Below are 27,018 nucleotides of genomic sequence, written 5' to 3'. Positions count from 1 at the left end.
TGACAGTTACTATCTAGTCTCATGTTTTTTATTTAATTTTGCAGTACCGGGTTTTAGACAATTTTGAGTTGCAATACCTTTTATTTTGCAGTACCTGCTTTAGTTTAAAAGCTGCTAAACTATATATTAATGCATGATAGTTGCTACCTAGCCTCATGTTTTTTATTTAATTTTGCAGTACCGGGTTTTAGACAATTTTGAGTTGCAATACCTTTAATTTTGCAGTACATGCTTTAGTTTAAAAGCTGCTAAACTATATATTAATGCATGACAGTTACTACCTAGTCTCATGTTTTTTATTTAATTTTGCAGTACCGGGTTTTAGACAATTTTGAGTTGCAATACCTTTAATTTTGCAGTACATGCTTTAGTTTAAAAGCTGCTAAACTATATATTAATGCATGATAGTTACCACCTAGCGTCATGTTTTTTATTTAGTTTTGCAGTACTTGGTTTTAGACAATTTTGAGTTGCAATACCTTTAATTTTGTAGTACATGCTTTAGTTTAAAAGCTGCTAAACTATATATATTACATCATGACAGTTACTACCTAGCCTCATGTTTTTTATTTAATTTTGCAATACCGGGTTTTAGACAATTTTGAGTTGCAATACCTTTTATTTTGCAGTACCTGCTTTAGTTTAAAAGCTGCTAAACTATATATTAATGCATGATAGTTACTACCTAGCCTTTTCTAGAAGATAAACTTGTGTTGTCTTAAAGAAGCAATAATTGCTCTCACTTTAGAAAGTTTTACGGTGAATATCATTGTTGGTGAGCTATGATTATATATATATATATATATATATATATATATATATATATAGGAGGACCATAGAAGAATTTAACACCTCTTGGACATTTTCTGCAAGAAATACAAAGAAAACCAGATCGACAACACTATTGATCTTGTTCTTATTTTCCATCTTCTATTGCAAACAGCTATTAATGAGATATTCTCAATGCATGACAATTAAATTTGTACCCTTTACAAACATGCTTCTTAACTTCTTGAAACCCTTATCATTTATGGTTGTTTTTTATTTTATAATCGAATGGGGTCCTAACTTCTTGTTGTCGTTCTAGTTGTTATTAATAACAACTACAACAAGAAATATGAGAGAGATGGAAAATTATGATAAATAATTATTTTACGTTTGTTGCACATGTTCACATGTTTACATGAATTGATGTTATGACTAAACCCTTCTTCCACACATAGACACAGACACATGTATATATATATATATATATATATATATATATATAATTGCTTCAATCAATCGATATTAGTTGATTCAAACCGATTCTTGGCAAAATGACTTGCAAACTATATACAAAAATTGGATAGACTGTTTTTGACTTTTTAAAAGTAGATTGTATTTTAGATATAGATTTTTTCTCTGCAAATTTGTAACTCATATTAGACCAGTACTTGTTTTCTTTTATGGTTTATATAAGAAGTTAATTTTTGACACTATAGCTGTTTGTATCATTGTAGGCAATTCGAACGGATGTACAATGGATGCCAACACAGAACATTCAGACCGTGAGTGTGATGAGGTAGAAATTGATACAAACATTGAATGTGATGAAACTATTGAACAACCTATGGTTGGAATGAATTTTTTGTCTGTAGAAGAAGTTTGGTCTTATTATATGAAGTATGGTAAGGAGAAGGGCTTTGGAGTGACTAAAAGGAATTCTAGACAAGATGACGATGAGAATGTCAGATGGATTTGCTTGGCATGTGTGCGAGGAGGCATATCAAAGAGTAAGACTGCCAATGTTATGAAGCCAAGATAGACAGAGAAGATAGGGTGTATGGCTAGGATTAATGCGATATTGAATGATGAAGGTGGATATACCCTATCTAAAGTGATCTTGGATCACACACACGATTGTAGTCCGAGAAAGGCAAGGCATTTCAGATGCTTTAAGAAGGTTGATGCTCGTGTGACGAAGAGACTTGAAATAAATGACGAGACAGGAATAAGATTATCAAAAAATTTCAAGTCTGTGGTTGTTGAGGCGGGGGGTACGAGAATGTGCCATTTGGGGAGAAGGAGTGCCGAAACTACATTGACAAAGCTAGACAACTTCGCCTCGGGGTTGGAGGTTCAACATCTCTATATAAATATTTCCAAGATATGCAAAAAAGAAATCCAGATTTTTTTTTATAAGATAGATGTTGATGAAGACATGCGGTTAAATAATGTGTTTTAGGCATATGCCTGCAGTAAAGCTGCGTATGAATCATTTGGGGATGTCATTGTCTTTGACACAACATATCTAACTAATGTGTATAAGATGCCTTTTGCACCTTTTGTGGGTGTGAACCATCATGGACAATCAATTTTATTGGGGTGTGGATTGATATCAAATGAGGACGCTAATACATTCGAGTGGTTGTTTGAGTCATGGTTGAAGTGTATGAATGACCAATCACCAAATGCAATCATCACAGACTAAGAGAAGGCCATGAAAATTATAATTTCAAGGGTGTTTCCAACGTCTAGGCATCGCTTCTGCTTGTGGCATATAATGAAAAAGCTTCCTGAGAAGTTTGGATCACATTCTCAATATGAGGAAATCAAAAGTACTCTGCGTAGGTGCATTTATGACTCTTTCAGTGAGCTTGAATTCGAATCACAGTGGCGCGATATGCTCGATATCTATGATCTGCATGAGAATGCATGGTTGGTATCACTATATAGTGATCGCCGTTTTTGGGTGCTGACATATGTTAAAGACACATTTTGGACAGGTATGTCAACTACACAGCGAAGTGAAGGCATGAACGCATTTTTTGACGACTACGTTAACTCTAAAACAACTTTGAAACAATTTGTTGAGCAGTACGATTCAGCCCTTAAGAGGAAGGTAGAGAATGAAGCACTTGCTGATTTTAATTCATTTAACACGGAGATTCCGTGCATCACTCGCTATCCTCGTGAGAAACAATTTCAAAAATCGTATACAATTGCTAAATTCAAAGAAGTACAAGAGGAATTGCGATGATTTCTATATTTGACTACTTCATTATTGGGATGTGAGGGTGGTAGAAGTACATTCGTAGTTGCTGATGAGATTCAAGTTGGTGATGACTTGTTAAAACGTGCAACCTTCACTGTCAAAATTGATGAAGATCCCCTTGATGTTAAATGCAGTTGTAAGTTGTTTGAGTTTAGGGGCATATCATGTAGTCACGTTCTTCGTATCTTGACTCAGCTAGGCAAACATATAGTACCATCAAAATACATCTTAGATCGGTGGAGGAAGGATGTAAAGCGAAAATACACCTTCGTGAAAAGTAGTTACGACACTAGTAGCATCGATGATGCCCGAAGGTACGATAGAATCCAGAATTGCTTCTATGAACTGTGTTCCAATGCTTCAAAGTCCGAGAGCAGTTGTGTGAAATTGATTAATCATATAGAACAGTTGAAGGCACAGTACCCGGGTATCGCTGATCCAGCTACTTCCATGGGGGGCACGACAGTTGATCCAGATACTTCCATAGGGGGCACGACAGTTGATCCAGCTACGTCCATGGGAGGCACGACAGGTAGAGTTCTTAGTCCGTTGGTAGTTCGGAGTAAGGGAAGAGGACCGTCAAAGAGAAAAGTGCACCCTGTAGAGAAGAGTCTTAAAAAATCTAGTACGAGAAGACGATTACACCACGACGAAGCTGAGGTTTATTTTTTATTTTATGGTGTATATTAAATATTATATTTCTTATAATGATAAATTATTATCTTCATTCCAATGAACAGCGGAATAGTCACGCTCCAGATGAATGCACTGTCACTGGCACATAGCATGAGGCTCCTCAAACCCAGGTACTTTTTTTTCTTTTCACAATTTTCGATATAGATTTGTAATGAATATAAACAAGTCAAAAACAATGTACTTTTGATATATGATCAACAAAGTCAAGTTTGGACACATGCGCCGGATTTTTATGCTACTCCTTCGACTGCTACGAATTATTCTGGCATTGGCTGGACTGCTCATCCCTCACAGGTAATTCAAAGAACATTATGATGTAGAAATGTTAACACGATTAAATTAATAATTTTTTGCCACTCATAGTATACGCCTTATCAAGTATATGCGCCGGATTTTCTTGGTATTGGACATACTGTTCCTCCTTCACAGGTAATTCAAACTACATTATGATGAACACATTTTTAACACGGTTCATTTAACAATTTGATGCTATGACCAGTACACGCCTCATCAAATATACAGTACGGATTTTTTTGGTATTGGACAAACAGCTCCTCCCTCACAGGTAATTCACACTATGGATTATATTATTTTGGTATTATTTTTTTAAAAGTGTATTGCAACATTTTTTGCAATTTGATGGTCAAGTATACACTTGTGACTTTTTGTGACTCTAGGCACAATGGAAATGATTGCATGTCTCTGACCAGGATAATGATGCGAGAAATTAATCATACATGATGCAGATGTGGTGATTGGAAGACGCTATGCTTCTGGAAGATACCATACAGCTTTTGTATATTTTGTTATGTAACAGCAGATTTTCGGTTCCTTTATATTTTGTATATTTTGGAAGGGACCAATAGTATATTTTATATATTTTGGGAGGGAGCAATGGTATATTTTGGGAGGGAGCAATGATATATTTGCTCATATATTTTGTAATGAAGGTACAGTTTTCTGGTTGATTAATGAAGGGAGGGACAACATGGTCTAATTCTGGTTGATTAATGCGCCGTTGCTAATTTTGGTTTTTTTTTATTAATTTTGAAATGAGATACCATTTTCAGGAAAAAAAATTAGAAGTGCAAAATTTGTCCAATAAGGAACCAACCAAGCAGATTAACCATTTATACATATAAAAAAAATACATCTTTCGCTTTGTACCATTACAAAAAGTAACCAACCAACCAACCAAGCAGAGTTATATATTACATCTATGTACCAACCAACATTTTCTTTTTTAGAATTTCCCAAAAAGCATGCCTAAACAAAGTACCCACGACATTGAAATTGCTACAACTACACTAAACCTCTCAAACTTTCGATTGCGCCTTTCATTCTCTATTTCTAGTTGATGTCGAGTTGTTTGGATATCCATTGCAACTTGTATCTCTTGAATTTCAGTTTTTAAACGACTGATTCTCTTCTCGTCGTATGGTGGTATCTCCGGGTCATACCAACAAAAAAACCCGCAAGAATGTCCAGCCTGCAAAATCAACCAACACGTATTACCTTACAAGTGTATTCACACAATTGATTTTCCAAAAATAGCTAAAAGATGCAAGTAAAATAGATTTCCTCTCACAAAGATTTAAAAATAACTTCAAATAATTAAATAAAATACCTCAAAGTTTTGGCAACTGAAAAATCGGCGACCCTCATTATCCTCCGTATGTGCGGTTCGCTGACATGCTTTAATACCACAAAAGTATATTGGGTATTCATTCTGACAAGAGTTTCTTGAGCGTGACATATTGCTAGTGCTACTACGTGCTTCAGACATTGTGTCAATATTAACAGCCTCTATTTCTAGACTACCAAATGATTGATTAGTGGCCTCATATAAAATTATATATAAGAACATCTGCTAAATTTAAGAACCAACCAAGTAGTAAACATATGGGTATTGATTTAACAGTGGAAGTAAATAGGGAACATATATTGAAACCAACCACCTGCTCTTACCAAACTTGCTCTTACCATTTGATCCTTTTTCAAAGACACTCTCATAGAAGAAGAGTCCAAGATTGAAAAGAAGAGTCCAAGATTGCAACTACATATTACTTTTCGTTTTTAATAATTAAAGAAATCTATCAGCCATTTCTTTTTGTTTTGCTGGGCAAACAAAAATAAGATTGGAATATTTTACCCGCTTCCCATTAGTGTAGGCCACCCATGTCTCCCCTCACAACAGCTTAAAATTACCTTCAAATTTGTCCAAAATCAGGGGTAGTCACAAAAACCTCTCAAACATTAGACATATCAGCCTCCCATCTCCAAACTCTGGTTTTCCTTCCCTTCTAGACTGCCTTCTGCTCTCTTCAACCTTTACCTTTTTCTCTTACTTGTGTTCCAAAGCTTTCATATAAAATCAGAAGGAATACAAGAATCCAAACCCGTTCCATGTATATTCGCAAAACCAACTAAGAATTTCCAAAAGCCAATTCAACCATCTCTTCCACTCTCATTGTAAAATATAGAAAAACAGAGAAACTATAGAAGGAGAACACAATCAGTACTTCTCATTATTCATCAAGTTAATTAAAATGCTATACAATCAATTTGTTTAGATACAATGACTATTTACAACTTGCCATCAGGACCACTAATACTCATAGTTGGATAACTAACTTCACTACCAATTTCATGAACGTAAGCCTTTTGTTTATGTTTGGCTTCCAATGCTTTTAACTCTAGACCTTCTATATAGTTTTGTAAACTCCAACACTCATAGACATTGAACCACGCTTTTCTTTTTACATGTCAAAGCATATGGAGTTTATTTTATTTTTTTGAGAGTGCTGAAAACCCAATCGACAATCAACCAATTTAACCAAATTATACTAGGCAAATTGCTAACAATTAAACAAAGTTAACCAAATTATGCAGAGCATATGCTAACAATATTACAACCAAATATTGGAAGAGCAACTAAAAACTAAATTTACAACCAATATTGTAAAGCATTTCAAATATTGGTTACAAATATCAGAATGTCCTTACCAACACATAACGTGAAAATGGTGAGTCGACGGAAGCTTCAAGGGGAGGCGACAGAATGGCTTCGACGGAATGGTGGGTTTCTCGAACTGGGATGGAGGCTCTTTGGTCTTCGACTGCCTGGAGGCTTGAAGACGAAATGGCTTGAAGAGGAATAATGAGTTTCTCAGAAGGTTGAAGACAAAATGGGTTTATGGGTTTCTCGAGATGGGTTTGTCGGAAGGTTGAAGACGAAATGGCTTGAAGAAGAAATGGGTTTCTGGGTTTCTCGGGATGGTTTCTCGGAAGGTTGAAATCGAAATGACTTGAAGATGAAATGGGTTTCTCGGAAGGGAAGAGGAAATGGTGCAGGAAGGTTTAAAACTGCAATACCTTTTGCAGATGAAATGATTTTCTCGGAAGGGAAGAGGAAATTGTGCGGGAAGGTTGAAATCGAAATGGCTTGAAGATGAAGATGAAATGGGTTTCTCAGAAGGGAAGAGGAAATGGTGTGGGATGGGTTCGATCTAGGTGCGGGATGGGTTGAAGATGAAAGGAATGCCATGGTTCGTTTGGAGTCTTTGGACTGAAGACGAGAGAAGGTTGAAGATGTTCCAAATCGTTTGGACTGAAGACGAAGGAAGGTTGAAGATGGAACGAGAATTTTTAATTGTTAAACACTTACAACGTGGCATTCCACGTCAAGCGGGAAGATGGAACAGGAAGGGAGAGCGAGGCTTATAGCATTTTCCTTAAAAAAATAAAAAGAGAAAATAAAAAACAGAGGTTGAAATACGAATGAGATTGAGAGTGAAACGCACAAAACACAAACGGGTCTGAGAGTGAGAGTGAGAGTACTTCATCGTTCCCTACTTGTTCGTCTCCCTCATTCACATCGTCGGCATATCTAGTAGTATTTTTTTTTATTTTTTTTTGTTAATTTAAGATAAAATGCAGATTGTTTGATTTTTTTTTTTTTTTTTTGTATACTTTTTGAGTGGAAAGAGTAAAAGAGTGAAACATTATGAAAGCCGCTGAAGACAAATTAGAAGCTAGCCATGGATTTGATTTGATGTGTTGCAGATTTTTATAAAAAGTGAGGGAAGGACGTTCATGAATCTCGATTTTATAACATTGTATGTTTTTTGAGATATAATTCTTAAGTTTTTTTTTCTGTAAAAGGTAAAGTATCAGCTCATTTGATAACATTAACCGGAAAAACTCATTCCATCCATGAAATCCCAACAAATCAAATTTAAATCTCATTCTTCAACGATTTTTCTATGATTTTTCTATTTTCTCACTTCTGTAATCTTAACGATGAAAATTGGGCAATGTTCAGAAACCCATGGGAAATCTTCGGAGAGGAGAATGGTGGGTTTATTTCAAAAAACTGTGCGAGACCTGGGAAGCTTTCGGATAGGAACTGAGGCTGAGATGGAGGAGAAGCTTGCTGGAACGGAACTGAGGTTTGAGCGAAACACACCGTTTCCTTTGCCACGTAGACTGTTCGTGCGCATTCCCTACCCGAAATCTCTTGCATACATCATTTTTCAAAATATAATTCAGAGGAAAATGAATAATTATGTTGCGGTCATAAGAGCATTCACATTTGTTTTTCTATAAATTTTTCTATAATTTGGTTAAAAAACACACTTTCTAAAATTTTCTTCTTCTTTCAAAAATTTTCTACATCTCACTTTATATTCTTTCTCTATTCTATTAAAATAATTTTTTATTACTTTTTTTTTTATCCCACTTTCCTTTATATTCTTTCTTTATATTCTATTAAAATATAAGTTTGAAATGAAAAAAAAAAATCAAAAGAATGATTTAGGATGTTTACAGTTGCTCTCCAAATTTGGAAAACAACTATACAATCCTAAAATCAAAAGTTACTATAGGAAATTGGATGTAGCTCATTTTTCTTCATTTTTCATATTTTTTTCCTATAATTTAACTAAGGACCGCATATGAGGAAGCAGATGGGAATGCTCTAAGTAGTAGGCCTATGCATAAAAGCCCCTTGGCCCAATCCGTCAAGATATCCGACATGGCCCACCCGAACAAAGTCAAGTTCATTAGGTCTAACTCTAATATCGGGTTTAAACACCCCATTATCGGACGAAATCGATCACCAAAAACATTGAAGCTTAGCTCTCTTCTCCTCAAACCCTAGTCACCCTCTTAGTTCTTCGTTCGTCATTGCTGTTCTCCGTTGTCGTTCTCCATCAACCTTTTGTTGCTGCTCCCTCTATTGCTTCTCTACCTTGCGTCCAGATATGCACACTCTCACTTGGTGGTACTTCTCCATCTGCCCCACTCTCTCATACTCCGAGATCCATCACAGGTCTCTTACTTTCTCTCTCTTTTGCTTAACTCTTAATCTTTGGAGAGTCATTACTAAGTCGGTCATCATTTTGCACTGCTTTCGGGGTTCCATAGTTTTGGAAGTGAAGAACCTGAAACTTTACCTGTCTTATATATACTACTCTAGGGTCTAAACAAAGAAAAAGAAGAATGCTACATCGATATGCAACCTAGTTAATTTGACTTGGATTAGATTGTAATTATCCCTTAGCTAATTCGAGTTAGCTAATAGGCTCCTCTCTGCAACATTAAAGTGAATGCTTTTGTCTTCATTTCTTCATTCAAATTCATTGTTTTGGGTAGTCAGTATTTTGGGTTATTCCTCTTAAATTATCAAGCCAAATCCAGAGCAAAACATAGAAAGCAAAACCAATTTAAAAATCCTACCTGCTTTCCTTATAATCTGTAAGAAAAGGATAAATAAGAAAGAACAAAAAAAATAAAATAAAACTCGAAGAAAGTTCAGAATGGCTAATCAGAAAAAGCCCTATACAAAAAAAAAAAAAAAAAAAAGATTCAAATCCATCAGAGCATCATATTTTTTTTTCGCATTTCTATGAGGCAAAGTCATGCATGATCCATTTTCAAATGACGAATACGTGATGACAAGAAAAACTATAATTAACTTTAACAAGCATTTTAAATTAACCAAACATTTATGTTGTCCTAGTACCCATGCCAAAAGAAATATGCTCAGAAACAACGGGCTTAGCAAACATCCAACATTTGTGCTACTGCTTTATTTGTGTGTTATCCTGAAAGCATTTGGAGATCGATGAAGCTATATATAATCTGTTAACTGCTAATGGTCTACTAATTTTAGGTTCTCTTCCAATTTATACCAGTTTTATTGTTGTGTGTGTGTGTGGTTGGATGCATCTATGCATTACTAATATATTGATTTTTGTATGCTATACTATATGTCAATTTATATATGGATTGTTTCGAAAGTGACACTCATACAAATTTAAAAGATAATGAGACTGCTACTCCTTTGAAAAATCGATCACAAGTGACTTCAAACATTAACTTGTCTAGTGACACAAGTCTCCCTCCTCGTAAAAGGAGGGCAAATAAGGACCCCTCAGCAGTATGTGACCATTTCACTAAAATCGATGGATGCCCTTTAAATGACCCAAAAATGAGTGTAAGTATTGTCACAAAATTTACTCTTGTCATCCCAAAAGACATGGTACATCAAGTATGTTGTAGCATTTGCAGCATCTTGGTATTTGTAAACACCATCCTCATAGAATCGGACTTACGGATCAACAGACTATGAGTCGTGAGAGGGTTATTGAAGGAATTAGAGATAGTGATGTTAGTAACTCAGCAAATGCACTTAAGTTTGATTAAAAAAAAAATGTAGGAATGACAATTATTGAAATGATAATTTGTGATGAGCTTCCATTTAGGATAGTAGAAGTCCAGGGATTTAGGAAGGTATGTAGATGACTTGAACCAAGGTTCCAAGTACCATCTCGAACCATTGCAACGAGAGACTGTATTAAACTATTTAAAATAGAGGATGAGAAGTTAAGGAAAATATTTAAGACGGTTGAGCGGGTTAGTTTAAACTTTAACCACTAACATATGGACTTCAATTCAAAACTTAAATTATATGTGTCTTATTGCACACTTTATTGATTGTGAAAGGAAACTACACAAAAGAATTCTAAACTTTTGTATGATCTCTAATCACAAAGAAGAAACTATTGGAAAGTGTGTAGATTCATGTCTACAAGATTGGAGTATTGACCAGATCTTTACTGTTATAGTTGACAATGCTTTCTCAAATGATGTTGTCATCGAGTATTTGAGGAAATTCGTAGGAGGTCATTTGTTGGAAGGGAAATATATTCACATTAGGCGTTGTGCCCATATTATGAACCTCATTGTGAATGATGAGTTAAAATATTGTGATGATTCAATCACAAGGGTGCACAATGCAGTTCATACGATATCGTTTTGTCTATGGGGATTTTTTTAATATAATTATATATATATATATATATAGCGGGGTTGGGCCCCCTCTGTCCCCTAACTCCGTTGGGGGCTGTAGATGTGGGCATTTGCAGCGCGGATCCAAGTGGGGCGGGGTGAACAAGGCGGTGCAGCAGGGGGCAAGGCCCTGTTGCCCACCCTTTGTCTGAATTTCTATACTTACCCACAATCTCCACCATAGCTGAAGTAGACGGCGTGCGGCAGGTTGTTATTATTTTTCTGGTTTTCTTTATATTTCACCAAAAAGTAGATCCTGGGGTGAATTTGGTAGGTTCAAATTCCTAACAAGTGGTATCAGAGCCACTAGGTTCTTTTTGGTGGGTGGAGCTTTGGTGTGGTAGTGTGAATACGTACAGTCTAAGGAAGTTCTATCTAGGAGATTGGTATTTAAGTGGTCCAGTGTGACCCTCCAATCTTTCCTGGGAACCTTGAAGTTCTGTCTAGGAAAGAATTATCTTTCCTGGGAACTTACTTAGTGAGTACCATTCATTTCTACAGTAAAATTCATCGAGGCAATGTCAGGAAGTAAGGCTTCAAATTCTATCAGATATGAGGTGGAGAAATTTGATGGGAGAATCAATTTTGGCTTGTGGCAAGTTCAAGTCAAGGATATTTTGATTCAATCAGGATTACACAAGGCGTTGAAGGGCAGACCAATCCCTGAAGTCAGCAGTGATACTAGCGTGACTAATGAAACAAAGAGCAGATCTGTAATGAGCGATGAAGATTGGGAGGATCTGGATTTGATAGCAGCAAGTGCGATACGTCTGTGCTTGGCCAAGAATGTTCTTGCAAATATTCATGGAATATCTACGGCAAAAGAACTCTGGGAAAAGCTCGAAGAGTTGTATCAAACAAAGGGCGTCTCAAATCGGGTGTACCTGAAGGAGCAGTTTCATACACTGCAGATGAGTGAAGGTACGACTATTTCAGATCATTTAAGTGTTCTTAATGGCATTGTCTCTGAGCTAGAATTTATTGGAGTTAAAATTGATGATGAGGATCAAGCCTTGAGGCTCATCTGGTCTCTTCCATCTTCCTATGAGCATATGAAGCCTATTTTGATACATGGGAAGGAGAAAATAATTTTTTCAGAAGTTACCAGTAAACTCTTTTCTGAAGAGAGAAGACTAGGTGGTGGAAGAAATGGTTCACCTGAAAACTTAGCATTGGTAATAGCTGGTAATGGGAAGAGGAAGAACTCCATGAAGATGAAAGTAGTCTGTTGGGGGTGTGGACAATCTGGGCACGTCAAGAAAAATTGTCCAAGAGCAGGAGCAAGTTCGGCAAGTGGCTCCAAGTCAGTAAATGGAGATACTGGTAATGAAACTAACGTTGTGTCTCTCTCCATGGAAGACGATGTCTGTTAAAGGGACATGTACATCCTCATGGCATGCCGCTAATTCCCAAAGTTGCCATGATAGAGGATGTGTTAATGTTAGTGGGTCTACAAGTTTGCACACATGCATTGGTTTGGCATTAATGCAGGGTGTGGTGGAAATTTATGTCGATGGCTGATGAACTTCCAGGAAAGCCAAACTGGAAGTTGCACCATAATTTTTCAGCAAGGTTATTTTCGACATGGGCCAAAATTGAAATGCTTGGAATTGGTTTATTCTGAGTGGTTATGCTTTTATGGTGGAGCATGATAGCAGAAGTTATGAAGATCTTCATTGCGGTGGAGCGTGACTGTGGGATCGACCAAAGTCGCAAGGTGGAGATTGTTGGGTTTATGCTCCTTTGGAGTCCCACATCGGTGGGAGAAAAATAAGGAGGAGGCCCCATGGCCTATAAAAGGGAGGTTTAGCCTCCTAGTTAAATACACCAAGTCATAAGCTTAATTAGTAACTTGTGACTTTACGAAAAATCCTCTATTAGCTTTTTCTTGTAAAAAGAAAAGAGGTGAGAGTTAAAGTTTTATTAGTGGGAAAGTTTTGTGGGTGTCATTTGGGGTAAGGAGAAAAATTGTGTGATTGTAATAATTTTTTACATAGTGTATTTTCTTCTCTGGGTCTGGTGGTTTTTCTCCTGTTTTTGAGAGTTTTCACGTAAATTCTTGTGTTGTTATTATTTCTATGATTTTCTTCATATTTTATCAAAAAGTAGATCTTGAAGTGAATTTGATAGGTTCAAATTCTTAACAGGTTGATGGTGCGATTGGCTGGGGTAGTCTATTGAAATGTGACAACGGGACGACACTGCTGAAATGTGATGAGGATCGGGTGAGAAAAGCGGTCTCCAATTATATCTAGTGTAATGAGGTTCATTGTGTTTTAAGTAAATTTGCTAATGTGGCAAATTATCATTGACGGTTGTTAAAGCCCAAAGACCAGCCCGTCAGCTCCAAAGCAGTTCTCATAAAACTCTATTGATCGTTTTTGGAAAAAAAAAATGTTTTATTGGCCTCACAATGGATTGGATATTTGAGTTTGTGGTAGTTAGACAAGACAGTCATCGTATGCTCACAACCATATACTCACTCACAAGAACCATTTTGTCCACAACCGATTTAATGCTTATAAATTAATGGTTTCACAGCAATAATTGGTGGGATCCCTCCCATCCCATCTCCATCCCCATCTCCATCCCATCATGCATACCTAACAACAATTCAACTACAACAAATCGCCAAATCTTCAAGCCAGAAACTGTAAGTACTGCATTACCCAGCACATATATATGATCATTGCATCCCTTTCTAAAGTAGGAAAGATCATATTTAAAAAAAAAAAAAAACTTCTGCAGATATAAAGAGATTATATAAAAGTAAATCTATAAACTGATGTATCTTCATAAAATTTATTAGATCTATTTTACAATAAAAATAATTTTACTATCTGATGTGTCACATCAAATCACATAAGTTTGTTAGTCATTATATATGATCTTTGCATTCCATTCTAAAGTAAGAAAGATCCTCGTTTTTCAAAATGCTCTACACCTACTTCCTCATCTGCACCGGACTCAAGTTGCACTGATCTTGTCCAAGCAATCATGTTGAGACATTTTGGTCTGATGATTGGGACCCTTCAGCAATTAGGTCACCTGAATAATTAAGATGAAATAAGTTACTCCAGCTTCATTGTAAAGCTTGATTAACTGAGCTGCTTAGAGCAATAATGATCACTGTCACCATGGGTGGGATCTGTTTTAGTTGGAGTGTAACTTCATGGATTCATTTGCCACTAAAATAAGCAGTAGCAATGATGGGTTTGATGAATTATTCCAGCCATTGCTGTGTTTGTGGGCTTTTTCCAGAAGGATGGCCCTCAGACTCTCAGTTTCGGCAAGTGGTAGATTCCTTTTTGTTCTATATTAGCTCCAGCATTTGCATATACAAAAACCCATCATTTTCATGAATAAGAGAAGAGTCTTGCTATGTTGGGTTAGCATATTACTTATTTTAATACCTATAATTATGGTTAAAAGAAAAATTAAAACATTAATACTTTTTTTTATTGTTGTGAGACTGAGAGATGCTTCGGTCATAAAAGAATTTTACAAAAGTACACTTTTTTATTTTGAGGTATACAAAGTCACGCCTCATTGATGATATGCCAATGGTTTATCTTATGAATAATTCTATTTGAAGGTTTTTACACCACATACCATCTATGTGACATAATTTTATTTGAAAAGTAAATTTTAAAATTTGAATCTTACAAATCAAATTATGCTATATGAATAGTATGTGACGTAAAAATATTCAAATAACACTACTATTTATCTAATATATGTGATGTGGACGTATTATAAAAGTTTAAAGTCTAATAATAAAAGATATGTTGTAATTACGTACATAGTCTTCAGAATTACGGGTCATATAAAAGTAAACAACCTTATGACTCGCACTCCCATATTTTCATGCTCCTATTTTTAGGATACATAGACCATATAAGATTGGATACATGATATATCATCAATAAATTTTACTGATCATCATCTCCACATATACTGCATCACACTTATTTTATATTTTTATAATTTTTTGATTTTTTTAATTTTATTATTTATAAACTAATTAAATTCTTCTACTCATTATCTATACACCACATATTTGATAAGAAAAAAAATTAAAAATTAAAAAATTATATATAATATGTAATGTAAAAATGATGAGTAGAATTTTTCATTATCAATACATGCGCTAAAAGGCTGACTTGCATTGCCACACTATCCATTTGTTTAGTGGAGACAAAATTCTTTTAATTTCACTTAAATAGAGAATATTTATTTAAAATAAAATATAAAATAATTTAAATAATTTAACTTATTAATATAAAAAAAAGTATTATTGCTAAAAAAAATTTTAAAAAAATAAATTTATAAATTGACATAAATTTCTATTATATATTATATTTATTTTATAATAAAAATAATTTTATAATTGAACGTGCTGCATCAAAATATATAATTTATTTTATAATTAAATTATTTCTCTTAATATAATATATTAATAAAAATAATCATTATTTTATACCATGTAGATACTCGCTTATAATCTGCTTTGGTTGAGTTGGGCAGAGGCGGCCAGGAATTAAATACGAAGGACTAATAAAAAACTAACCGTAGTTAACACATTAATGTTGGAGTTTACTGTCTCTGTTCCTCGTTCCATCAGCCATCGCTGACCCTCAGACACTTGAAAAAACACGCACGCAGTCACTCTCAGGCTGTGAGAGGAGAGAGGGAGAGAGTCAGGGCGAGAATCAAGTTCTTCTTTGAATAAAGAAATCCCACCCCACTTATTGTCGGATATTATATAGAGAAAAAAAAATCACAAATAAACTTTGTACAAACTGGAAGTAAAAGAAAGGCCCTCTAATGCCATCGTCATTTGTCACGAAAGAGAGAGAGAGAGAGAGAGAGAGGGAGGGAAAGAATCTTTCTTCTTTTTTCTCAACCATCAACTCGGACGCACACTCTGTCTACCTTCGAGGGTAAGTTCATTGTCTTGTATACTACCAAAGCGCTTTATCTTTGCTGGTTCGTCTTTTACTTGTTGCTTGCCACTTTCTGCCACTTTTGCTCACTTTCCACTTGGTTTCGAGTATTGCTGCATCTTCTACAGCCTTGCGAAGTTGACTCTCTCTCCCCCCTATCCGCGTATAAAAACTTAGATTTTCATACATGGAGACTGACGTTCTCATGCATTTGAAGATTTTGAGCTATTTTGGTCCCGTTTGCTGTGTGTATAGACCATCTTAACATTGCTGTTTTCCCCGGATTGATGTGTGATTGGACGGTGGAGGTAATTTTGCCCCACTTAAATGATTTATTTATTTGTCGGAAATAACTTTGGTAGTCCCAAATTTCTTTTGTTAATTCCAATATCTCCAGATTTATTCTGCTGTTTACATAAATCTGTGTTCGGTGTCTGTTTAGTATGTATGTATTTGTTGAATAATTTCCATTTGAAACATTTAAAAGGTTTATTGCCCGAGGGCCTAGTTTTGAGATTAAATAAGTTTTTTTTCGTTTGAATATTCATACACAATAGGGATTTTATGCCTGTTTGGGATTTCAAAATTCTGAATCATGGGAAGAATCTGAGAGGTTAAGTTGGTTTTTCCTTGAAGTTATCGATATGCACTTGCTCGGGTAATGGGTGATTGGAGGATTTAGTATTTGATTTGCTTACACTCACCAGAGAAAAAAAAAAAGATTTGATTTGCTTAGAGATTTGGAGAATTTCTGGGTTTTTTTTGGTTGTCTTTTGAAAGTGTTTTTTGTTTTTTTATAGAACTTGATTGTGAGGAATTAACGAAGTTGTCGTTGTCCTCCCACTGGACTAAAAGTGCTTTGCCATCATCACCATGGTTTCGAGGTCTTATTCTAACTTATTGGATCTTGTGTCTGGTGGATCTCCAACTTTTGGTCGTGAGAGGAAGAGGCTCCCTCGGGTGGCAACCGTCGCGGGAGTGCTGTCTGAGCTAGATGATGAAAACAGCAATAGTGCTGGTTCTGATGCTCCCTCATCTATCTCTCAGGATCGGATGATCATTGTGGGAAACCAGCTTCCACTTAGGGCACATCGAAGTGACGATGGACAGTGGAACTTTAGCTGGGATGATGATTCTCTTCTTTTGCAACTTAAAGATGGCCTTGGAGAAGATATAGACGTAATCTATATTGGCTGTCTTAAAGAAGAGATTGACCTGAGTGAGCAAGATGATGTAGCTCAAACTTTGCTCGAGACATACAAGTGTGTACCAGCATTCATCCCTCCCGATCTTTTTAGTAAATTCTATCATGGATTCTGTAAGCAACATTTGTGGCCTTTATTTCACTACATGCTTCCTCTATCGCCAGATCTTGGTGGTAGGTTTGATCGGTCCCTTTGGCAAGCTTATGTATCTGTGAACAAGATATTTGCAGATAAAGTAATGGAAGTGATCAGTCCTGATGATGACTTTGTGTGGGTTCATGATTACCATTTGATGGTTTTGCCAACATTTTTGAGGAAGAGGTTCAATAGGGTAAAGCTTGGATTCTTCCTCCATAGCCCATTCCCTTCATCTGAGATCTACAGGACACTTCCTGTAAGAGATGAACTTCTGAGAGCTCTTTTAAACTCTGACCTCATTGGATTCCATACTTTTGATTATGCTAGGCACTTCCTCTCTTGTTGTGGTAGAATGCTTGGGCTTTCTTATCAATCTAAGCGTGGTTACATAGGGCTTGAATATTATGGTCGTACAGTAAGCATTAAAATTCTTCCTGTTGGGATTCATATAGGCCAGCTCCAATCTGTTTTGGATCTTCCTGAGACTGAATCTAAGGTTGCAGAGTTACGAGATCAGTTTAGGGGTCGTACGGTTTTGCTTGGGGTTGATGACATGGACATTTTTAAAGGAATCAGTTTGAAACTTTTGGCCATGGAACAACTGCTCACACAACATCCTGATAAGAGGGGTAAAGTTGTATTGGTTCAGATTGCAAATCCTGCAAGGGGCAGAGGTAAGGATGTGCAGGAGGTCCAATGTGAAACTACTGCTACAGTGAGCAGGATTAATGAGACATTTGGAAGGCAAGGATATAAGCCAGTGGTCTTGATTGATACTCCACTGCAGTTTTATGAAAGAATTGCTTATTACGTAATTGCAGAGTGTTGTCTTGTTACAGCAGTGAGGGATGGGATGAATCTTATTCCCTATGAATATATTATTTGCCGGCAAGGAAACGAGAAATTAGATGTGACCTTAGGGCTAAACACATTGACCCCAAAAAAGAGCATGCTGGTGGTATCTGAATTTGTCGGATGCTCCCCATCACTAAGTGGTGCAATTCGAGTTAATCCATGGAACATTGATTCTGTAGCCGAAGCTATGGAGTCAGCCCTAATAGTCTCTGAGGCAGAAAGACAGTTGAGGCATGAGAAGCACTATAGGTATGTCAGTACACATGATGTTGCGTACTGGGCACGCAGCTTTTTACAAGATCTTGAAAGGGCATGTAGGGATCATGTGAGGAGGAGGTGCTGGGGAATTGGTTTTGGTTTAGGGTTTCGAGTAATTGCTTTGGATCCAAATTTCAGAAAGCTCTCAGTTGATCATATCGTTTCAGCTTATAAGAGGACTAAGAGCCGAGCAATTCTTTTAGATTATGATGGTGCTATGATGCTGCCGGGTTCAATTTGTATCTCTGCCAATACTGAAGTTGTTGGAACCTTAAAGAGCTTGTGTAGAGACCCCAAAAATGTTGTCTTCATTGTTAGCGGGAAGGACAGAAAGACCCTAATGGAATGGTTTTCTTCTTGTGAAAAGCTTGGGATTGCAGCTGAGCATGGTTATTTTTTGAGGTATGCACTTTTTCCTTTTTTAAAAGGTGGATCTATGTGAAACTTGATGCTGCTGCTCTTCACACTTGAAGATGTGATTTTGATGATTTTTAACGTGGCTGACGTTTGTTTTTTCAATTAAATGAAGAGCCAAGGTATACTGTATCACAGTTTATTTGCCTATACTATGTCCTCAGCTTCATGCCGTATATTGGAAAATGCCAAGGAACTTGTAGGAACGATGAAAAATCGGATTTCAGAAAATGAATCGAGTGATAGTAGGGTATCATTTACATTTATTTTCTTGTATTACTCGAATTTGGATTTCAAAACATTGACCCCTAAGCATGTTTTCTTTATGGCTTATTGAGTCTTAAAATTTTATTCAGATATGGTTTAACACTCATCTGCATGCTGAAAACATTTAATGGTAGGGTCTTTAGCCTTAACCTGAAAAGGGTTTTTAGTGCTTTAAGTGAAGTACAAAACAAAACCAGACTAAATTTTATTTAATTTAATTATTTTCTAATTATGGGTTGATGGTCTGTGTCAAGTAGTAAATTATTACTGGCCAACGCAATTGTTTTAATTTTGGTGCAAAGTACCAGATCTACCTTGGCTTTAGGTATATGTTATAGAATGTTGCATTACTCTGTTTTTTTTTTTTTTTTTTTTTTTCGTGTGTGAGAGTTTGAGGATGTGGTTTTGCCTTTACTGCACTTCAAAGAAGAGTACGAGGATTTTGTTAATGAATAAAAAATCAGTTGTGTGTGTGACCCTTACATATTGGTTGTGTTCATTTTATAAAAATGTGCTTCCATTTTGCTTATTAAAATTATGCAAGGATGATGGTTCTAACATCTACCCCAACATAACCTCACCTATTACCACTTATAAAAAAATAAAAATTACCTCACCTATACCACCTGCACCAAAGTTCAAGGGTAAATTAAATTTATTATTATCATGATATGTAGAGATCACATATCTTTTAAGAGGATTCTTCTGTTTTGATTATAGCTTTTATTCCATTTCTTTCACCGATTAAAAGTGCATTATCCGCAGCAATTATTGGTACTGAAATCTCCTATTATCAGGTGCAATTCTCTTTTCACAAGATTCTGGGAACAGAAACATATGCCAAATCCCCATATTTTTGTGTTATACGAGTTGATTTTTTTTTTTTCCTTTTTTCAGGCCAAACCATGAGGTGGATTGGGAAACTTGTGTTTCAGTGCCAGATTTTGACTGGAAACAGATTGCTGAGCCAGTAATGCAATTATACACTGAAACTACTGATGGTTCTACCATAGAGACCAAAGAGAGTGCTCTTGTTTGGAATTACCAGTTTGCAGATCCAGATTTTGGCTCATGCCAGGCTAAGGAGCTTCTTGATCATCTGGAAAGTGTTCTTGCTAATGATCCAGTTTCAGTCAAGAGTGGCCAACATATAGTTGAGGTTAAACCTCAGGTTAGTGGTACAGTTCTGCTTTCCTCGAATCAATCTATAATTAGGTGTGCTGTGGTCTACTAGCAGGAGAATTGGTTGGAATCAACTTCCATAATTCTCAAAATCAGGAACGAAATTGGGATCTTTGGTGCTACTCATCCTAAAATACATTCACATTTACCTGTGATGTGGGCATTTTACATGTGTCTGAGTGTTAACCAAATAAAACCATGTTGCATTTGTACTGTCTCCGGTTTCTCACCATCAAAAAAGAAAAAGAAAAAAAAAAAAAAAACTGATTATTACAAAGTGAGTCATATTCTCAAAACACTTCCCCTTGTCTTTGTACTCAATGCAGGGTGTAAATAAAGGCATTATAGCAGAATATCTCCTCTCAACAATGAGACAGAGGGGAATGCTTCCGGATTTTGTTCTCTGTATTGGGGATGACAGGTCAGATGAGGACATGTTTGAGGTGATAATGAGTGCAAGGGCATCTCTCTCCCCAGTTGCCGAAGTATTTGCTTGCACTGTTGGCCAGAAACCCAGCAAGGCCAAGTACTACCTGGAAGACACAACTGAGATTTTGAGAATGTTACAGGGCCTAGCCAATGCTTCAGAGCAGGCTGCCAGAATTGCTCCCCAAGTTTCTCAGCGCGTGGTTATGTCAGATAGTAAATAGTCTTCTCTATAGGACCATATCACACTCGCTATGGGATTCTCTTGTGCTAAATTTCTCAACTGGCATGATTTTTCTGGTTGAATATTGAGGTGCAGGTCTTACTTCTCTACCAGATTGCAAAATTGCAAGGAGTTCTTACTCCGTAGTTAACTGGTAACCTATGATTTGTTGGTGATGTCTAGATACTGTGATTTTTATATGTTGTTCTTTGTGATTCTTTTGCCAGTAAGTGGTAAACGTGTCATAGACTAGCAATTGAATATCCTTGGATCTCTCTGGGGTGTAGGCCAGAGCCTGTGCAAAGAATTTCAACGGCTGAATCTGAGGAGCTAACAGATGATAAGGGTCAATATCTTAAGATATCTGCATTTGCTCTCAAACATCACCCATCTCATACTTCTATCATTGTGGGATCTATTTCAGTAATGTGTTTGAATGTGGAAAAAAAGGCTTGCAAATAATTTTTATTAATTTTTGGTCTGCAGTCATCTAAGTTTGCCAAATATCTTGAGGAAAAATAAATCAAATAAAATTATGTATAAAACAAAAATATAGAATAATTGTCGAGTTGACCAAACTAAAAAAATTACGTTTGATTGAGTTGTTGTTGTTGTTTTTTTTTTTTTTCTTTCAAATGACTTGTGTAGACTTTGCGCGTTCTGGACTTTGTATGGTTTGATTTATCAATAATAAAATTTACAAATAGTATTTTTCAAAAATCATAGTATGAAATTTAGACATATATATATATATATATATATTTTTATGGGAAATAGATTGTATTTATTCATAAAAGCGAAGTTACAACTATGACCGATACATATAGGGAAAAACTCAGATTACAAATCAACTATTTACTGTTGGAGCTCCACCAGTACACAAATTCTTTTTGTGACTGGTATGGTCTTAACTTTTAAAACTCTCTATAGACAAACCGTCTTAGAGACTACACTTTGCCTAAAACAGAAATTTCAAACCCCACCCTCTAGAGGAGGAAATGACCTTCACTTTATGAATAAAATGTCTAAGAGTATTTCTTTTTTATTATTAACTTCAAATAAAGGAAATAACAAAAAATGTAAATGATACATGAGAAAATAGTGAAATACAGCTTGAGAAGTTGTAAATCCGCATTTTCAACCTTAGAGAAAATAAAAAAAGCAAACACAGGGACTGTGATGGGGTGTGAGGGACATGCGCCCCTGGAAGTACGACGGACAGTCGAGTCTGTAGAAATCAATGGCCTTGGTTCCAGAAATGTTGCGCGTGGCAGCAGTAGAGCTCCCCTTGCGGTGGCGTGTGGATGTCATGTGCACACTTTGGACCGCGCGAGTGGCTGCTCCGTTTGACGAGATTCTTTGCCTATCTGAATGATTGACGCCTTGAGAATCTTGCGGTAGGGCTCGTGGTGATCGCGGGACTCCGGAGAATAACATATTGGCATTTCGCCCTACTTTGAAAGTAGATATACAAGAACTAAAAAAAATAAAAGAAAAAAACTAGAGAGAAGAGAGAGGATGGATGAAGGAAGAAGGAGCCGAAGCTTCAAACCCTCTCCTCTGGTCTGAGCTTTTCGAGGGGTGCTGCTCTAGAGAGAAAAGGGAGAGAGCGAGAGGTGTGCTAGAGTTTCCTGCTCATATGGGTCCCAAATTCTAGATATACATACATTTAAACATTAAAACATACGGATAAAAATGAAAAGAGAATTGCTACGGACTACAATAATATAAAGATTATATAAAAGTAATTTCATAAATTGATATGGTTTCATATGATTCGTTAGATTTATTTTATAATAAAGATAATTTTTTAATCTGACAAATCACATTAAATTATATTAGTTTATATAATTATTTTTATATGATTTTTTTTGTGTTTTATGTATTTTTCAAATGAAAAATCACGTGTTAATTAGACGGTGACGTTGTGTAAGCAAGGAAGAATAAATTAATTAGACGGTGACGTAATGCGAGCTATCGTTGTGTAAGAAGCGGCAGTTCACGAGAGTCTGTTAAACCTGTCGCACATATCCCCCCTTTCCGCCGCGCCGAACGCACACGATAGCTCTCTGCCGCTTCTAGCTGAACTCTATCTCACCGACCACCCTTGATGAGATAACGAGACCAACTAAGGTAAGACCTACGGCAATCTCATCGCGACCTGTTCTCTCTCTGAAATTCATGGCTTTGATTTGCAATGAAAAATGAAACAACCTCTTTTTTATTTTCGTTGTGCTACCTAATTGTTCTATACATTTATAAAATTCTTGAGGTTGCTCCAAGATATAGTACATGAGAAGTGTTTTTTCCTTTTGACAGATTACGACCAAAATAATAGTATTCGTATTCTCTCGCATTACGCTCTGTCATATGCTCAGTAGCTACTCCAAGTTACTTTTCGTATCTGAGGTTAAGGTCCAGTTTGGATGTTGAGCTAAGTTTTCTTTATAGAAAGTAGTGAATTGAAATGGTTGAGAGAGTTTTGTAGGGTTCACCTAAGATGAGTTTAGATGTATTTGAGATGAATTTATATATATTTATGCAAAATTGAAAAAAGTTATGAGTACCTCGTGTAAAGAGATTTTGAGTTGAGATACATTTAGTGATCTAAGATTTGAGTGTTTGAATGTTAGACTCACTTTAAATTTAGACAGTCTAAGTTCCAAACGGGGCTAGCTCTTCTTGATTCATATTGTTTTATCATTAGAAATTTTAAGTTTAATAACCCATCACGTTTGAAGTTAGATGGCTTTGAGAGGTGTTTGGCAACTACAAAAGATGATTGTGAGCTATTCTGATTGGGGTGGAAGTAGCAGGGGCATCAGGTATGCCTTCTACGCTAATCTTCTCATATGTATTTACTGATTGTTGAAAATTAGTAATAATTAAGAAAAACTGATTGAACTGCAAGACGATGATTGAGAATACCTTAGTTTTTGCAGTATAATCTGGACCATATTGTAGTTCTCTTATGATTGCTTTTTCAGCATATTTTTTTAAGGGTGGTGCTAGCGGGCTGCCCAGCACTTATGCTGGGTGTACCGCTAGCACAAATGTGTAGTTTGTTTTTATTTTTTATTTTTTATTTTGTAAATATTTTTTTAACATCCTTAACAATTAACAAAAAATTAAAAAAAATATACAATTTCACTAATAATCACTTCCTTAATCACTAAGTAAAATAATAAAAAAAATTAAAATATTCGAGCAGTAACTTTGAGCGGTAACATTGAGGGGACTAAGCAGATTTTCCTTCTTTTATTGGTTTGGTCTATTGCCTGTTTTTGTGAGTTATTAGACTGATATTTGGAGAGGAAGTTTATGGTGTGTACCTTGCTAATTGCTTTCTTGGAAGCCCCAAGTTCTTGACCTCAACGTGTTTTGACTATTGTACGTTAAAAATTTCTACTTGAAACAAGAGGAATTTCCCAAAAAAATGAAACAAATAGGAATTTCTGTGAAAAGTTCCTCCGGGTGATAGTGATGTGTACCCATCAAATGTGACTATGCTGGATAATGTGGAATTGGTCTGTTTTTGGTGTCGAACATTATTCAGAAAAATATATATAATGTGGAATTGGTCTGGATAATGTGCAATAGCAATGACAACTATCACTTTATATAGGCTTGTTTTCCTTTTTCTTTTTGGGTTTTTGGTTTTCGTATTGGAGTGATGATTGTCTAAGAGCAATGACAACTAAGGGCATGTTTAATGTATGCACATAATGGTAGCCTAGGGCATCAAATAGTTGGCCAAGGGAAATTCCTTAGACTTTGTAACCCTAAGCCTCTCTGTATATTCCTAGCAGATCAAAAGCTCATTTACTATGAAAGAGAAAGAAGCTAGCTTGGTCTCAGTCCTGAAAATGGTGTCTACCCATACATTTATTACATCCTGTAAGGATACTGGTTGTGTATGAAGTGTAATGGAATGATGTATGAATAGAAGATATAAGGATGGAAGAATATTGCAGACAAACTGTTTGATAAAAGGCACTGAGAAAATCAGTGAGCCATTAGGGTACTTCGAGGGATCCCTCAACCTCCAAAACAAGGACAATTGTTCAGACGTTTTTCCAGATGATTCCTATCATACCACTACGGATTACATACTCAGCAGCTTAACAAACTCATCACCTAAGCTGCTTACATGTGTCCTTTATTCTAACAAAAAGCAATAACAAAGCAAATGAAAAAGACAAATAAGGACAATAAACGGCACTGCTGCCCACATGCTAAATGGCAAGTCTCCTTCCCAAACGGTGCGCTCCACTCCTTCCCAAACGGTGCGTTCCACTCTTGTAGCAAACGGTGCGTATAGAGTTCTTCTAACTCACTTCCGCTTCACTTCGGTTCCTTGATTCCCGAAGCTTCTTCCCAGAGTCATCCCTTCGTTCTCCTCTATTCCTTCCTCAAGGAACCCTAACACATCCATCTTGAAAAAGTTGGTAATATGGGAGTGCCTGTCATTTTTGAAGCATCTAGCTCTAAGAACTTTAGAAGTGCCTGGAAAAGAGGTGTATAATTTGTTTTCAGGAAGTGGACTGGAAATCGTAATTGAATGAATTTTGTGTGCTATGAGTTTTCGTTCCATCTAGAGGACTGATTCTTCATTTATTTATTTATTTTTTTTCATTTGCTTGTTTTAATGGGCTCAGTTGGTCATGCAAATTCTGCAAAATTATACAACTATGTTATATAATTTTGCTTTCCTACTGTATCTGCTTTCTGAAGTAGGGTTATCTTTTTCTCTAACTACTTTGTTGTCAAAGTCTCTGGATGTTGCTACAAACAATTGAGAATGGTAGTAATACTGAGATGACTCATTTTAAAGATCTCTGAAGATAAGCTGGACGTTAATTCCTCAAAAGAAACTGGATTCTGAACCTATAAAATACTATAAAGTTTTCACTGAACAAAGTCAAACACCGCCCCCTACCTCCCCCTCTTCTGCATGGGGGGTTTGCCCTTGTTCCCAAGGGCTGATTAATCTTTTGTTTTTTGTCTTTTTCTGTTTATTGTGTAAATATTCATCCAAACTTGTCAAAATCGGTGTTCTTTTGTGAGCACTGGAATATTGTAAATCTAGTGATCCCCTTTCATTTTCATATTTAATGATTAACATTTAAGAAACCAATATGGCAGGGCATTAATGGACTCACATCTACCGGCATTTAGAGAGAAAAATCCTCGGTTAGAAGTTGTCACTGAACTCATTCGTGGTCAGCATCCGCATTTGAAAGGCTTTTACCGTAAGACTTCCCCACTCTTTCTCTCTCTCATTTGAATTTACTGCAAAACACGTTGTATGCTTTAAACAACAATTTCTTGAACCAAATACCCAGGGAACAAAAATGAGCGGGTGATATGTGTGAAGAATATGGATCCGGAAGACATCCTTCTACATGCAACCCGGTTAAGGAATGCATTGGGAAGAAAGGCAGTGAAATTGAAGACAAGACACGTAACCAAACACCCTAGTGTTCAGGGTACATGGACAACGGTCGTCAAATTACTTGGCTTCCTATTAATACGGTCACATAATATGTAACTCGAGCTCAGGTGTCCCATCTTATATCGAGGATGGAGGCGCAGCTAGTTTCCCCGGCTGGTTTCTGTGTTTGCCCAGATGGAGCCTATTAGGAGAAAAATGATAAACACACAATACATTTTATAATATTTTATACAAAAATATTTTAAAATGAGGAGTATTTTTATAAAATACCTTATAAAACTAATATCATTTTACAAAAATATTCTTATTTTATAATGTGTTATAAAAAGTGTTGTGTATTTTTTTTTTTTTTTTTTTGAGTGACATGAATAATGAATGTGTTAAAGACTAGATCTGCCGTTCTCCATATTTTTTAGTGCTTGGGGTGTTAGGTCCTCCTCAAGCACATCCTCTCTCTCTCTCTCTCACTCACTGTCAAGGCAGCCTTAAGTAGGTGGGCCACGTATGCTGCTATTCATTAATTTCTTTCGTAAATTACTCTATATTTAGATCTAGTTTGCTCA

The 27,018-nt window shown here is 36.1% G+C and overlaps 3 protein-coding genes across 7 annotated transcripts; all 3 read left to right on the top strand.

Annotated features, from left to right (window-relative positions):
* The first annotated feature begins 1,522 nt into the window (after nt 1-1,522).
* Nucleotides 1,523-4,425, top strand: LOC121236655 (protein FAR1-RELATED SEQUENCE 6-like). Its single transcript, XM_041133091.1, has 8 exons — nt 1,523-1,775; nt 1,860-2,119; nt 2,228-2,409; nt 2,521-2,884; nt 3,059-3,697; nt 4,097-4,162; nt 4,233-4,298; nt 4,411-4,425. The coding sequence occupies exons 1-8, from the start codon at nt 1,523-1,525 to the stop codon at nt 4,423-4,425; spliced, it is 1,845 nt and encodes a 614-aa protein (XP_040989025.1).
* Nucleotides 4,426-15,731: 11,306 nt separating this feature from the next.
* LOC121237115 (alpha,alpha-trehalose-phosphate synthase [UDP-forming] 5-like) lies at nt 15,732-21,200 on the top strand. 4 transcript variants are annotated; one of them, XM_041133695.1, is made up of 4 exons: nt 15,732-16,029; nt 16,877-18,890; nt 20,067-20,340; nt 20,678-21,200. In XM_041133695.1, the coding sequence occupies exons 2-4, from the start codon at nt 16,906-16,908 to the stop codon at nt 20,999-21,001; spliced, it is 2,583 nt and encodes an 860-aa protein (XP_040989629.1). In that variant the 5' UTR covers nt 15,732-16,029; nt 16,877-16,905; the 3' UTR covers nt 21,002-21,200. The 4 variants fall into 4 exon arrangements, with proteins under 4 accessions (XP_040989629.1, XP_040989627.1, XP_040989628.1 ...); XM_041133693.1 differs by having other exon boundaries at nt 16,833-18,890; XM_041133694.1 differs by lacking the exon at nt 15,732-16,029 and adding an exon at nt 16,053-16,340.
* A 1,792-nt stretch (nt 21,201-22,992) lies between these two features.
* LOC121237113 (54S ribosomal protein L51, mitochondrial-like) lies at nt 22,993-26,566 on the top strand. Of its 2 annotated transcripts, none has more exons than XM_041133690.1 (5): nt 22,993-23,059; nt 23,109-23,133; nt 23,746-23,825; nt 26,146-26,252; nt 26,346-26,566. In XM_041133690.1, exons 3-5 carry the CDS (start codon nt 23,746-23,748, stop codon nt 26,549-26,551), a joined length of 393 nt encoding a protein of 130 aa, XP_040989624.1. In that variant the 5' UTR covers nt 22,993-23,059; nt 23,109-23,133; the 3' UTR covers nt 26,552-26,566. The 2 variants fall into 2 exon arrangements, with proteins under 2 accessions (XP_040989624.1, XP_040989625.1); XM_041133691.1 differs by having other exon boundaries at nt 22,995-23,059; nt 23,742-23,825.
* Nucleotides 26,567-27,018: the final 452 nt, after the last annotated feature.

This window comes from Juglans microcarpa x Juglans regia, chromosome 6S (assembly GCF_004785595.1).
Source record: "Juglans microcarpa x Juglans regia isolate MS1-56 chromosome 6S, Jm3101_v1.0, whole genome shotgun sequence".
Taxonomy (NCBI): Eukaryota; Viridiplantae; Streptophyta; class Magnoliopsida; order Fagales; family Juglandaceae; genus Juglans; species Juglans microcarpa x Juglans regia.
This window is presented reverse-complemented; position numbering and strand designations above follow the sequence as displayed.